The sequence below is a fragment of the Pipistrellus hanaki genome (genome assembly GCF_964339955.1).
Source record: "Pipistrellus hanaki genome assembly, chromosome: 1".
NCBI classification, from domain to species: Eukaryota; Metazoa; Chordata; class Mammalia; order Chiroptera; family Vespertilionidae; genus Pipistrellus; species Pipistrellus hanaki.
This window is the reverse complement of record NC_140503.1, coordinates 149,655,579-149,671,362: the sequence shown is the minus strand read 5'-3', so window position 1 is coordinate 149,671,362 and position 15,784 is coordinate 149,655,579. Positions and strand designations below refer to the sequence as shown.

The following is a 15,784-nucleotide window of genomic DNA, read 5'->3' as shown; positions in this document are numbered from 1 at the left end:
CTGCCCTCCCTCCCCAGCCAGCCTGTTCCCTCCAAACTGTTCTTCCCTGCAGGCCTGGTTGCTCCCAACTGCCCTCCTCTGCCAGCCCAGTCACCCCTAACTACCCTTCCCTGTAGGCCTGATCACCCCCAACTGTCCTCCCTTGCAGGCCTGGTCCCTCCCATCTACCCTCCCCTGCTGGCCTGATCACCCATAACTGCCCTCTCCTTCTAGCCATCGTGTGGTGGCCATCATGTGTCCACATGGGGGCAGCCATCTTGTGTGTTGGAGTGGTGGTCGATTTTCATATTACTCTTTTATTAGATAGGATTTCTAGGTAGGATTAGAGGACTGATGCACAAAATTCATGCAAGAGTAGGCCTTCAGCCGAAACCGGTTTGGCTCAGTGGATAGAGCATCGGCCTGTGGACTGAAGGGTCCTGGGTTCGATTCCAGTCAAGGGCATGCATGTGCCTTGGTTGTGGGCACATCCCCGGTGGGGGGAGTGCAGGTGGCAGCTGATAGATGACACTCTCTCATCGATGTTTCTAACTATCTTCTCTCCCTTCCTCTCTGTGAAAAAATCAATAAAATATATTAAAAAAAAAAAAAAAAAAAAAAGAGTAGGCCTGCACAGCCCCAGATGCCTGAGCCCTCACAGCCAGCCCTAGCTGCCTTGGCCCTTGCAGCTCTGGCTTCATCTGGAAGGTTGTCTGGAAGGTCATCCGAGCAGTTCTGCTATTTGGCCATTTAGTCGATTTGCATATTATGCTTTTATTATTATCCTGTCTAATAAAAGAGTAATATGCAAATTGACCGTACCTCCACTACACCAACAAGCCACACCCACCACTCAATCAGGAGCGAGTATGCAAATTAACCCAAACAAGATGGCTGTGGCCATGGAGCAAGCAGGAGGCTTGGGTTTGCCTGGTAATGGAGGAAGCCAAGCTTTCCACACACCCTGACCAGCCTAGGCCTCCACTCAAGGCTATAAAGTTTCAATTATTGAAGATAAATAAATCCCAGATACAAGAGCCTCCTCTTGGGTCATCAGGGGACATAGCCAGCCTGCAAACCACCATAGGCCCCTCACCCAGGCCGCCCCATGTCCCAAGGGAACCCCCACCCTGATCTGGGACATCCTTTAGGGCAAACAAACTGGCCCCCACCCGTGCACGAGGCCTCTATCCTATCTAATAAAAGAGTAATATGCAAATTGACCATCACTCAAACACACAAGATGGCTGCCACAAGATGGCCAGCAAGAAAGGGAAGTTGGGAGGGAGCAGGCCTGCAAGGAAGGGCAGTTTGATGGCGATCAAGCCTGAAGGGGAGGACAGTTAGGGGTGACCAGGCCCATCAGAGGAGGGAAGCTGGGGGCAACTGGGCCTTCAGGGATTATAGACCCCAGGGGACCCAGGGCTGCAGGGGAGAACAGTTAGTGGTAAACAGGCTAGAAGGGAAACAGTTAGGCACCAATCAGGCTGGCAGGAGAGTGGTTAGGTGGTGATCAGGCTGGCAGGCAGAAGTAGTTAGGGGCAATCAGGCAGGCAGACAGACAGGGGAGCAGTTGGGAGCCAGCAGTCCTGGATTGTGAGAGGGAAGTTGGACATCACTTGAGGGGTCCCAGATTGGAGAGGGTGCAGGCTGGGCTGAGGGACACACACACACACACACCCACGCATGAATTTTGTGCACTGGACCTCTAGTAAATATAATAAAAAGGCTGATGTACAAATTGACTAAATGGCAGAATGACACACACTGATCACCAAGGGGCAGATATTCAATGCAGGAGCTGCCTCCTAGTGGTCAATGTGCTTCCACAGGGGGAGTGCCGCTCAGCCAGAAGCCAGACTCAAAACTGGCTGGCAAGCACAGCGGCAGTGCAGGAGCCTCTCCTACCTTCCCGGTAGTGCTAAGGATGTCCGACTTCCAACTTATGCCTGGCCAGCAGTGGGACACCCTCTGAGCGCTCCCAGACTGTGAGAGGGCACGGGCCAGGTTGAGGAATCTCCAAATGTACAAATTTCATACACTGGGCCCTCTAGTATAGATATGTTTATTAAAATATCATTTTATCAAATTTTTTGTACTGAATTTCTTTCATTATTTTCCTGTTAAGATTATAGATCTCAGGGAGCAATGATTTGTATTCTATGTATTATCAGTGCCCGGCTTTATGTCTGATACAGTCACTAAAAAAATGCCTGGTAAATTCTTGCATGAGTAAGTAAACATTTACGTGTCTCCACACATGAAATAGAGGATATTTAAATCCTACGTAATAAAAGACTAATATGGAAATCAACTGAACAACAGAACAAACAATTGCTATGTCACACTCTGACCACCAGAGGTCAGATGCCAATGCAGGAGCTACCCCCTGGTGGTCAGTGCACTCCCACAAGGGAAGCACCCTTCAGCCAGAAACCGGGCTTATGGATGGCAAGCAGAGCAGCGGTGGAGGGAGCCTCTCCCGCCTCCGCGGCAGCACTAACTCAGTTAGACATCCCCCAAGGGCGCCCGGACTGCAAGAGGGCACAGGCTGGGCTGAGGGCCTGCCCCACCTTCCTAGAGTACATGACTTTCATGCACCGGGCCTCTAGTATACTAATCTCACTGCAATTGCACTGACATTATTCAACTGAGTATTGAACCCTAAAATATATTCTCCTAAACAAGCAGGAAGTTAATTCAAATTTAATTAACCATGAGTTATGTGAAGAAATTATGGCAAGAGAAGTCAGAACCACTAAAAGATACCATGACCAAAATCTGAAAGATTATATTATTTATTTCAAAAAGGTAGGCCTTTGGTGTAAAAAGTATTCATTTACACAATACCAACATACCTTTTCAAACATATTACCTGCTAGTCCCCTACACAAATTCCTCCTTTCAGTCAAATAATCTTCTCATTGTCTTCCATAAGATCCCATTTCTCTATTTTCACTCACTTAGCTCTCCATGCCTAAATGCATATTCCTCTATAAATCCTCTATAAACTATACTTCCCCAAAATACAGTAGTCCTTCTTTAAATTCCTATGGCATTTAATTACATGGTCATTCACTTAGCACCTGTGCATATTTCACCTTGCATTAATAGCTCCCTATATATATCTTTACCATTTAAATGTTAAGCTTTTTATTTCAGGAATCATGTTTTAAATTTCACTGATTTTATTAACCACTTGAACAGAGTTTCATATATAAACACATATACAGGTAACCCATTAAGATGGTTTCTACGCCGAAACCGGTTTGGCTCAGTGGATAGAGCATCGGTCTGTGGACTGAGGAGTCCCAGGTTCGATTCCGGTCAAGGGCATGTACATTGTTTGCGGGCACATCCCCAGTCGGGGGTGTGCAGGAGGCAGCTGGTCGATGTTTCTCTCTCATCGATGTTTCTAGCTCTCTATCCCTCTCTCCCTTCTTCTCTGTAAAAAAAAAATCAATAAAATATATTTTTTTAAAAAAAGATGGTTTTTAAAAATCTTCCTTACTTTCTGTTCACCATGGATATAGGAAGTGACAATAGATTTATTCAAAGCAAAAAAAGGAGTCAGATGGCAATACAATTAAAAACTTAAGTATACAAAATCAAAGTGCTCATTAACTATAAATAACTATAATATGGATACCAATTAGCCTGCTAAGTTTTATAGTACTGCTTTTTAAATGCACTTAACATCACAGGAAACACTGAACCTTTTCTACATTAACTAAAAGATATGTCATTAGAAGCTTACTTTAAAATTGCAACCTACTGATTGAAGATGATCTTTAGTCTCTAGTACTTTTCTCTTCATGGTATCTAAGGTTCCAGAACAAGACTGACCATAGCTTGCCGGTCCTGGACCATGGGAAATAAACTTCTTAAAACGCTTCTCCCGATTTTGTAGACTACTACCTCCTTTTATGTTACACTGAATTGAAGAGAAAAAAATGAAATAAATAAAAGAAGCACTTTATAATTAATAGCTATTTGATAAGTACATGTTTATATGAACAAATAGCTTTTAAACCCAACCTTAGAAAGTTAAGGCCCCTGATTGAAGACATAGTCCTAGAAAAAGAGGATGAAAATTGACAATGATAGCTGTCAGTTTTAACTCTAAACGCAAACTAAAATTTACTCAGAGCACTCTAAGAGAATGCAAAACTCAGTTTTAGAATAGGAATCAGAGAAACAGGAGTCTCCAAAGCTGTGGAGCAAAAATAAAGAGTGTATAGTCGAGCCAATGTGGCTCAGTGGTGGAGCATAAATTCATGAACTGGGAGGTCACAGTTGGATTCTGGGCCAAAGCACATACTAGAGTTACAAGCTCAATTCCCAGCAGGGGGTTGTGCAGGAGGCAGCCGATCAACAATTCTCTCTCATCACTGATGTTTCTACCCCTCTCTCTCTCCCTTTCTTCCTGAAATCAAGAAAAATATTTATTTTAAAGAGTGTATGCTAACAGGTTCATGAAGAATTTATACCTCTGAAACGAGCTAAAATAATTCTGTTTATACTGCAAGAAAAAAATAAATCTTCTAAGATAATTATTTAGCTGTACTGGCACCTGCTAGATTTTATGCTCAGATTAATTTTAATTTTTTTTTTTTATCATTGCAGAGAAGGCACTAAGAAATGTCTTCCATGCCTAATATCTGTGTTCTCCAGAATCAGAATTATCAACTGGCTAATTCCAGTTTATTCAGATAAAATTCCATTGTACCAGTTTCTATAAATAGTCATAGTGCAGTCACTCCAAAGATGATTCATAATAGTGGTTGGCATTTGACTGATCAGATACGATTTTTTTTTTTTAAGTCACTGATTTCCCAACAGATCTTTTCACGTGGTATATACATGTCAGTTGTTCACAATCACTATTAACTGAGCTTATTTCTAGTTTGCATATTATTTGCCTTATTTGGCTTCAAGAAATACACAATAGAGGTCTTTTTTTAAAAAATGAGCCAATTATATTCTTAAATAGCCAATTCACTATTTGATTACTGTTTTAATAAGGTTAGAATTCCTATGTTTAAAGAGATTAGATCTATAATAAACTTTAATGATTTTGCAAAAAAATTACAAGTTTTATAAAAAGTTATGATAAATCACACTAAAAAAGAAGGCCTCCTCAAATTTTGATTATTTGAAAGCCATTACTATGGTCTCCATGATCTTAAAGCTCAAACTGTAATTTAAATTTACATTGAATACTTTTACAGACGATTTTAAAAATGATCTACAGTGGGGTTTTTTTTAACTATGATACAAATTAGCCAGAATATTTTCAGGTTATTCATATTTCATAATTACCAATTCTACTGATTTTATAAGAGGTTACAAAAGGAACTGCTATATGTCAGATTAATGACCCAAAAATATATGACCGATTATGCATCTTATATAAAACCTCTGAGAAAATGGTCTTACTACTTTTTAAGTACGGATTTTTGTCTAAATACTATAGTTATTTGATGAATTGTTATATTGTCAGCAACTCCCCAACACTATAGGGGCAATTCTTATCTGAAAGAGGAGAGCATGTACTGTATCATATGTGATATCCTATCACTCACTCTAGTGAGAGATATCTCTCAGATCAAAAATTAGACCTAATTTGAACATCTATTCCTAGGCCTACATAATAAAAATTATGAAACTATTTGTCTAGACCCAGAAAAAAGAACATCTAGAACCATTCTCATGTAGCAAAAACAAGATGGTACCTGCAGAGATAGGTCAGAAACTGGAAAAGAACAGGACCAGAAAACTTAAGTGAAATTTGTACTGACACTTTGAAGTAAGAATCCTAGGAAAGAGGATATGAACAGAACAAGGCCGGTAACTTAATGAGCTAATTATCTATTAAAGGATCAAAAGCCTGCACTTTGTAAACTTGATTCTTCTCACTTTATTTTAATTCCTTTATGTTCTTTTCTACTAAACAAACTTCCTTTCAAAAAACTCAGCATGCTTCATTATATTCCACAAATGAGTGAGATCATGTGATATTTATCTTTCTTTAACAGGCTTATTTCACTTAGCATAACACTCTACAGGGTAAGAGATGCATAATACTCTACAGGGTAATAGATGAACCCAAGGACTTTTATGCATGTATAAAAGCATAACCAATGGACACAGACAGTAGGGGGGTGAGAGCATGTGCTACGGAGTGGGGGTGTCTGGGGGGAGGTCAATGGGGGAAAAAGAAGACATATATAATACTATATGTAATACTTTAAGCAATAAAATAAAACAAAAAAATTAGCATGCTTTAGATATGCTAAAGGAAAAGTGATTTTGCCATGACTGGGCAAGAGTTATAAAGGCAAAGATATACCCAACCTCCCTCCACACCCCTCCCCACCACTTTGGAATAGTGATGATGCCCATAATCAAAGTGAAATAAGTTTAAGAGATACAGATAACCACAGAAGACCAAATTATTGCACACAGTTTCAATACTTAAATGTTCTATTTAATAAAGCTTGAGGTATTTTGTATTTTACACTGAAGGTAGGCCCTCACAACCACAACCCATATTTTAGGTTTTTCAAAATGTCATTTGAAGTCCCTAAATAATATTTATTAAGTATTACTGATATAAAATAACATTTCAACCTATGCTTCCAAAAGAAAAGTTTTTTAAAAAAAGAAGTTAAATACCTGCATTAATTTCCAATAATATTATTCCTTTAATTATGTTTCATATACAGAATAATTATGTAAACTATGTCACAATACTAATTCATCCATTTAAAATAAAATAAACTTTATTTTTTAAACATTGTGATAAATGCACACTTCTTAAACTTCTAAAAGTTCTATAAGAGTTTAGCCTAAAACTACCCCCACCCAAAATCAACAGCAGTTAAGTAAATAAATTAGAAATAATTTTATAAACAAGGAAATCAATCTTCTTCTGGCATTTGTTTAAAATTTTAAGAAGAAAAATAGAGACTACTAGAACTTTTTTCTTGTTCACTCATTATATAAAAAAAGCAGAATTCCCAATTCCTTATTCTTTAAATCCAAGAAATTTACCCAATATTAAATACAGTAAATTTTAATCTAGATTGTATTTTATATTATCTCACATGGAATTGACTAAAATCAGTATTAACATAAAATAATATTCCAACATCCTGACACGTCATTTTTAACAACTTTAAAATCTACCTATTGTGTATTTTACTACTTTTCCTTCTTAGAATACTGGGGTTATGTATCAATTTTAATAAGGGAACTGTTGGTAGAACTAGAAAGCCCATATACCCATGAATATGCTAGTTTGTGGGCCATGGCATGGAAGTAGGAATGACACTTCTAATGATTAGATTTAATGACCCACTATTGAATGTTTTGCTTTTTGTCCTCTAAGCTCCAGCATTCTCAAGACAGAGAGAAGCAACATATGTTCCAATGAATTGAAAGCTGACCATTTCAGGCTCTTTATGCTATAAAGCAAAAAACAATATAAGGACCTACCCGGTTTGGCTAAGTGTTTAGAGCATTGCCCCAAGGACTGAAGGGTCCAAGGTATGATTCCAGTCAAGGGCATGTAGTGCAGTTGCAGGCTCAATCCCCAGGACTGTTTGGGGTGTGTATGGAAGGCAACCAATTGATGTGTCTCTCACATCAATGTTTCTCTTTCTCTGTCTCTGTCTCTCCCTCTCCCTCTACCCTCTCTCTAAAAATCTATGGGGAAAAAATATCCTCTGATGAGGATGAAAGACAGAAAGAAAGAAAGACAAAAGGAAATGAAATGGAAAAGGGAAAGGGAAAAGGAAAGGGGGGAAAGGGAAAGGGGAAAGAAAAAAGGGGAAAGGGGAAGGGGAAAGGAAAGGGGATGGCCACTTTTATATCATTTCTTCCTTGTGGAGAGTCTAGGCAGGGGAAGCGGCTGCGGTGCCTGAGGCTAATTTCCGGGAGGCCAGTGGTGCTGTTGGGATCATGCCAGCAGTGCCAGTCCATTGGTACCTGGCCCATTCTCCAGAGATTGGACCTGTAGGACTACTGAGGGAGGGAGTGGCTGCCACCGGGCGGATGAGCCATCAGGATGGGTTAGTCAGCTGAGCAGCACTCTTGTTATGGGAGTGCACTGACCACCAGGAGGAAGCTCCTGCATTGAGCGTCTGCCCCCTGGTGGTCAGTGCACATCATAGTGACCAGTCTAACGATTGGTCATTCGGTCATTCGGTCACTTAGGCTTTTATATATATATATATATAGAATATATATAGATAACAGCATATTCATCAGCCTTGAGACAATCAAATCCCACCCCCTTTCCATAGTTTTGTAGGGGTTTTAAATGTTTTTACAGTAGTATTTTAATTTTATTGAATTTATTGGGGTGAAATCCTAATAAAAAGGTAATATGCAAATTAACCATCGCTCCATCACAAAGATGGCAATGCCCAGTCCCCTTAGCCCTGCCAGAGTCCCCCAGTCCTCAGGAGGTGGGGGTAGGGGGCGGCCGCTGAGAGCAGGCAGCCATAGCAATGAGGCAAGCATTCCACCACAGCCATGAAGGGCCTCTGGGCAGTGGGCGCAGAGCGTCCAGGGTGGGACACAGAGGGCCTCTGGGCCATGAAGAGCCTCTGGACTGTGGAGAGCCTCTGGTCAGCAGGTGTGGAGCAGCCAGGCCCTGCAGAAAGCAGAGAACCACGAGAAGTGGGCCTAAGATGTCAGGGCTCTCAGACTGGAGAGGGCTCCTTTGAGGGCTCCCAGATTGGAGAGGGTGCAGTTCGGGCTGAGGGACTCACCCACCGTGCAAAAATTTTGTGCACCAGGCCTCTAGTTGGTTAATAAAATTCTATAGGTTTCAGGTGTACAATTCCATAATACATTATCTGCATATCATATTGTGTGTTCACCACTCAAAGTCAAGTCTCTTTCTGTCACCATTTATCCCCCCTTTATCTTCTTCTACCTCCCCCATTCCCCTTTGGTAATCACCACACTGTTATCTGTGTCTATGAGTGTTGGGGGTTTATGGCTTAGTGGTTTTAAAGTAGCTTACAAACACAGGATATCCTAACCCTGGAACCACAGGTGTTGTTCCATAATGAAACTGGACCAATCAGATTCTCCCTACTGAGAATTTTAATTTTCTTTGGAGCCACACATAAAAAAATGAAAGGAAGAAAATAAAACAACAACAAAAACAGAAGTAGTAGAAGTAAGAGGAGCAGGAGGAGAAGGAGAAGATAAAAGATAAGGATGGAGAAGAAGAAAGGTAGTGGTGGTTGGGAGGGGAAGATTAGAAGGAGGAGAAAGAGGGCAAGGAAAAAAAGAAGGGGGAGAAGGAGGAGGAGAAAGGAAAGAAAAAACGTAAATAAGTATATCTAATGGTAGTTTCCTATTAAAAGTTGCAGAAGTTTCTACTACTGCAATACCTAGAATTATCTTAGTCTTATACTGCCTTAAGACTTAATTATTCAATCTTCCTGTAAGTGTATATGAGCTACTTAAGTTCCTTTCCTATAAATCTTTCATGGTAAACCTAGTATCTATCTTTAAAATCTATGTTATTGCTTGTAACCAAAATCTACTAACAGAATGGTTGCTATTATCAACTCAGGGAGACTAATGCAAAACTTAAGGCCTCAGCGACTGTGTCTGGGCCTCCAACAAGGAAGATAAGGTCTGGTGGGGTCAGCTAGGAGTCATTATTTACGAAGGCAAAGTGTGTGGAAAGAATAAAAGGTGATGTTCATGAATATGAAGATACTAGTAGCCCTGCATATGAATCCATGCACCAGTAGCTCTCTGCCCACTGCCCACACTCCTGAGGCGCCCTCCTCATAGCTTGCTGCCCTGCCCCCCTCCTATAGCTCTCCGCCTCCTGCAGCTCTCCACTACCCACTTGTAGTTCGCTGCCCCACCCTCCTGCAGATCCATGATCTGGTCATTACACAGTAGGTAATTACGCCTCACGGCACAATAGATAATTAGCATACTCCTCTCTTATTATGTAGGATTGGAGTTGTAAATCCAATCCTACATAATAAGAGAGGAGTATTTTTAACATGAATGAAACATCAAAAATACTCTTGTCAAACACTCTTGAGACTCTATAGAATTAGGAGACATGTGATTCAGTTTCAATAGCTCTGGCTTTACAGAATATGTTCAACCAGAATTGAAACACATTTACTTTCTCTTATTCTAACTACAAAATATAGATTAAAAGGAGAAAGGAGATAATATGAAGGAGGGGAAAAAAACAATTGTCATGACAGTCTATTAAAGAAAGAAAGCATAATTTTATTAACTTAAATAATTATAATATTTATTATAAACTTACCTGATTTTCAAAAACATTATAGTGTGCTGGACCTGGAATAGCTTCCTCAGTGTTAAGGGCAACAGTGTTTCTCACAACCAAAGAAAGGAATGGTGCATATCCACCTATAAAAGTAAAATCGTATCAGCGACAGATAATATTTCAATGATTTCAGAGAAAAAGCACTCAAAATGCATAAAAATCAATTATTAACTTCAACTGTTGATACTATACTATCAGAATTAACAGTTAGCTACAGAAGTTGTTGCATTTTATTTTTTTTAAATATATTTTATTGATTTTTCACAGAGAGGAAGAGAGATAGAGAGTTAGAAACATTGATGAGAGAGAAACATCAATCAGCTGCCTCCTGCACACCTCCCCACTGTGGATGTGCCCGCAATCAAGGTACATGCCCTTGACCGGAATCGAACCTGGGACCTTTCAGTCTGCAGGCCGATGCTCTATCCACTAAGCCAAACCAGTTCTGGCAAGTTGTTGCATTTTAAAGATTCTAATGTAAAAGCAGAATTTGTGTGTGTGTGTGTGTGTGTGTGTATATATATATATATATATATATATAATATTATATAATATATAATATATACCTTATATATTAAATATAAGAACCTGGAGTTGCTAAACAACAGAAAAAATACCTAAAGAAAATAAAAGACAAAAGTCTGTTTTCTTCTAAGTATATTTGGTTGAGATAAAAATGGCAGTTATATTTAGCTGATAATGTATTTTCATCCTCCAAAGACCACTGTTTTGTATTTTGGAACAGCATCTATTATTTGTAGAGAATAACATATATAAATTTATAGAGACAGCCTAAGTAGAAATAACTTAAAGTGAGTTTATAACAAGTAATTAATAATGTCCCCTTGCTTTGATCCATAGTTGGATTGCCTCACCCCAAAGGTTTATAAATAAAAGTTACAAATTTCACAGTAAAAGCAATCATAAACTTAGACAAACTTAGTAGACAGTAGACAGACTTAGCCTGCTGAAAGACTGATAAATATCTCAAGAAATGTATCAAGAAAATTAGTATAGTTAAAGCAACATAGATATTAAAGAAGAGATGGGAGCCCTAGCCAGTTTGGCTCAGTGGATAGAGCATAAAGCCACAGACTGAAGGTCCTAGGTTGGATTCTGATCAGGAGCACTTCTCTCAGCTGTGGGCTCAATCTCTGGTTCCAGGCACATGTGGGAGACAACCACTCAATGTGTTTATCTCATGTGGATGTTTCTCTCTTTCTGTCTCTCCCCCTGCCTTCCACTCTCTCTCTAAAAAAAATAAATAAAATAAAATAAAAAGGAAAAATATTGTTTGGTGGGGATTAACTGGAGAGGAGAGGAGAGGGGCGGGGAGGGGAGGGGAGAGAGCAGCTATAGTCAACAGGAAATAAAAGAATGGAAGTGAGGACTCAAAACTGGTAAGAATCTTGTACACTAACAGAAACTGAAGGATAGTATGAAATTTTTTATGGTGATAATTAGAATAGTTTAAAATCTCCCTAACTCAGACTAATAACAAAAGGTATTGATTTTAAAACTAGAAATAATGTTTCTTTTGAGGCCCATGTGTATTAAAATATGACTGAAATCAAATATTACTTACTTGTGTTAGGTATTACAACATAAAAGAAGTGAGTAAAATATAGACTTTACCCTTAAAAAAATAGTCTGTCAAAGATTAAGAAAAGAACTAAAATAATTTTAAATTAAAAAAATATATATATCAAGTGCCAAAATGCTTAGAAACTCAAACGAGGGGAACTTTTCAACTATGCTTAGATGATTAGGAAAACCTTGATGGATGATGTTAAAACTTTGATGGTTTGAATTGGCTGTCCCAAAGCAAAGAGAGAGAAAAACAAAAACAAAAACAAAAACACGTGGATAGTAACAAAGACCACAAGAACAGAAATCCTTATAAGGAAGCCAATGCTCATTTTGAAAAGGCAAGCGTTGTTCAGCAGAGCTGAGAAACACAGGACCTCAGAGAACTATTCCAACTCGGTAAGAAACTAGAGAACAATACACAGGTTTCATTCAAGACACACAGATAGCACACAAAATTAAGCTACAGATTATATAAAGTCAATAGTGCAAACTACCAAAAAGTCTTCTTCCAAGTGGGAGGAAAATAAGTCATGTAAACAGGAAAAGAGTCAATGAAAAGAAACAGATCTAGAAATGAGAAGATGGAGTTAGCACATATAAACATTAAGGTATCATAAATATTCTTCATAGGTTCAACAAGGTAGAAGAAAGATGAACATGATGAACAGATAAAGGGGAGATACTACATTAAAAGATTCAAATCAAACTTCTAAAAGGAAAAGTGCCACTGGATAAAATAAACAACAAAAATTTTTTGAGTTAATAAAAGAGTTAATGAGTTAATAATATGTAAAGTGGTACAGTATTTTTTGAAGGTAGATTGTGATAACAGACATTATAAATCCTAGAGCAACCACTAAAAAAAAATAAAACAAAGAATTACAGCTGGTAAAACAATAGTGAAGACAAAGACAAAAACAGAAACATTTAACCCTGACTGGTGTCACCCAATTATTGTTCTAACCGTTAGAACATCATTACATGCACCAAAGGTTTGAATTCTGGCCAAGGGTATGTACCTGGGTTGTAGGCTTGGGGTGGGGATGGGAAGCAAGCAAGTAATGTGTGACTCTCACATCAATGTTTCTGGCTCTCTCCCCCTCCCTCCCTTCCACTCTTCCTAAAAATCGATGGAATACAGATCTTGTAACATAGAAATTCACACCTAAACCTATATGATCATGTTGACAAATGTCAACCCAATAAATTTAATTTTTAAAAAATCAATGGAAAAAATATCCTCTGGTAAAAACTAACCGAAAAACAACAACAACACAGAATCATTAAAAAACAAAAAACAAAAAAAAAAAAAAAAAACACCACAAAACTCAACTCATTCAATAAAGGTTGGAAAAGAAGAAAAAAGTAATAGATAAGATGAATAGAAAACAAATAGCAAGATAGTAAATTTAAATGTAAAAATATTGATAATTAAGTGGAAGAATTTCAAACATGTCAATTAAAAGATAGAGATCATCAGACTAAATGAAAAAAGCAAGACCCCATTTTATGCTGTCTATAGGAGACCCTCTTAAAACATAAAGACACAGGCTCAAATAAAAGGATGAGAAAAATATGCCATGCATCCATGAATCCATGAAAACTGTTTTGACTATATTAAAATCAAGGAAAAGCAGGAGTAAGAGAGACATTTCATTATGATAAAGGGATCACTTCATCAAGATAATTTAGTAATCTGTAAAGAAAAGCAAGAAAGTGATAGCCATAAAAATCAGAATAATACTTACCTAATGGGGAAAGGAAAAGGATTATGATTAAAAAGGAAATTTTGGTAATGTTATTTCTTGAGTATTCACTTTTTAAGCCATAAATTTATATTTATATGATTTTCTTCATAAGTATTTCTCACAATTAAAAGTATATTTTACTCTCACAATTGAAAGTATATTCCTTCTAATTTAAGTTCATATAGGCACTAAGTTAATGTGAACTAATATGTGAGAACTAATATAAGAAAGCTAAGCTCATGATAGTTCTGAGGCTGTTGTTATCTGAGCATGCAGAGATTCTAACTGAATTTACCTAGACAAATGTAAAATTAAATGCAAAATACAGAAATTTATATAAAAATGCAAAAACAAAATACACAACAGCCCATGAATTCAAGACTCATCAAATCTTCATTTAAGTTTTCCAAAGGTAATTATTTAGAATCTTTCATCAATGGACTATCAGTTTATATGAAACATTGAGTTGAAATAAAACCACAAGAAAATTAAAGTGTTTATACTGATGATCTCCATGAGAGAAGGGACTTTTCTGTTTTACTCATAGCACTAAAGGCCCAGTGCACTAATTCATGCACGGATGGGGTCCTATTGGATTGCCCCAATGGGTGCCAATCAAGCAGGGCCAGAGGGGAGGGAGGGACCATGGGAGGTTGGCCAGCCGAAGTGCATGTCGTGGCAACCAGTCATTCCAGTAGTTCCAGTTGTTCTGGCCACTTGGCTTTAGAGAGATGCATGAAATTAGTGCATGGGGGGGGGGGGGGGGGGGGGTTTCCTCTCAGCCCAGCCTGCACCCTCTCCAATCCAGGAACCCTCAGGGGATGTCTGACTGCTGGTTTAGGCCAACCCCCGCAGGCCTGGTTGCCCCTTACTGCCACCCCTGCCAGCCTAGTTACCCCTAACTGCCCCTGCCCCCTGCCGGCCTGGTCACCCCCAACTGCACCCCTTTCCAGGCTGGTCACCCCCAACTGCCCCCTGCCGGCCTGGTCACCCCACACAGCCTGCTGTTCAGTCGTTTGGTCATTCCTCACTAGCCCCCCTGCCGGCCTTGTCGCCCCACGCAGCCTGTGTTCGGTCATTCATCCATTTGTTTTGGTCGTAACAGCCCCTGGCTTTTTACATATGAGGATTATACCTAATTATAGTTAGGGTGACATACTGTCCTATTTTACCCAGGAAATAGGACTTTTAGGGCCAAAACCAGGACATGTCTAGATAAACCAAGATGATTGGTCATCCTATCATAGAGCCCTGCATATTAAACAATAAATAATGAATTAGTAGGTGCTATTCTAAATTATACCTTTAATTATTTATTCAAAAATACTGAATATTATATGTCAAAGAGAGGCAGTGAGGGTACAACAATGACTAAAACCCTGACCTCAAATAGTGGGAAAGCCAGACAAATAAGCAAATAATTACACTTATAAACAGTGCTGCTAATAATTATGGTATAAAATTTAGGAGATGATAGTTCTGGGGAATTAGAGTTGGTGAAGTGTAAGGCAAGTTTTATTTGGGGCATATGGATCTATTGGCATGTAAAGTACAAACTACAAATGATAAACTGTCAGGTAGGAAGAAATCAAGAATATAGAAGAGGAAAAGATATCAAAAGAAATAAATTTAGTTTGGGATATATTGAGTTTGAGGTGCCAACATCAGGAGATAAATCAAACTGGCATGAAGCAATAAAAACAATCCATTCTGAGAAAGAGGGTGGTAGCATGTAATTAAAAGTTCCATCCCACAACTATAACCACAAAACAAAAACAAAAAAGAATATTCTCAACATAAAAGTAGATCTTTGAGCATAGAGAGCAGCAATTTTCAACCTTTTTCATCTCATGGAAACATAAAATAATTACTAAAATTATGCAGCACACCAAGAAATATATGTATATATTTTTGCAGATCTGACAAAAATAGGTATAATTTTGATTCATTCACTGGATGGCTATTGTGTTGCTGTTGTCATTTTTTTATTTGACAATCTAAAGGAGAAGAGGTCAGTGCTCCTGACTAAATAGTCAGATATAGCATGTTTTAAAAATTCTTGCAGCACAGGTTGAAAATCGCTGATGTTAAGCAATCACATTAATATTGTTTATTTAAACTT

The 15,784-nt window shown here is 38.5% G+C and overlaps 1 protein-coding gene across 1 annotated transcript in view; it reads right to left on the bottom strand.

Annotated features, from left to right (window-relative positions):
- The window catches only part of STPG2 (sperm tail PG-rich repeat containing 2), a gene marked incomplete at both ends in the record, with an annotated part of 103,766 nt that overhangs the window by 75,266 nt on the left and 12,716 nt on the right, over nucleotides 1-15,784 (bottom strand). Inside the window, 2 exons of the mRNA XM_084865563.1 lie at nucleotides 3,755-3,913; nucleotides 10,304-10,407. Of these exons, the coding sequence (XP_084721689.1) occupies nucleotides 3,755-3,913; nucleotides 10,304-10,407 (263 nt within the window). The remainder of the gene's footprint in view (nucleotides 1-3,754; nucleotides 3,914-10,303; nucleotides 10,408-15,784) is intronic.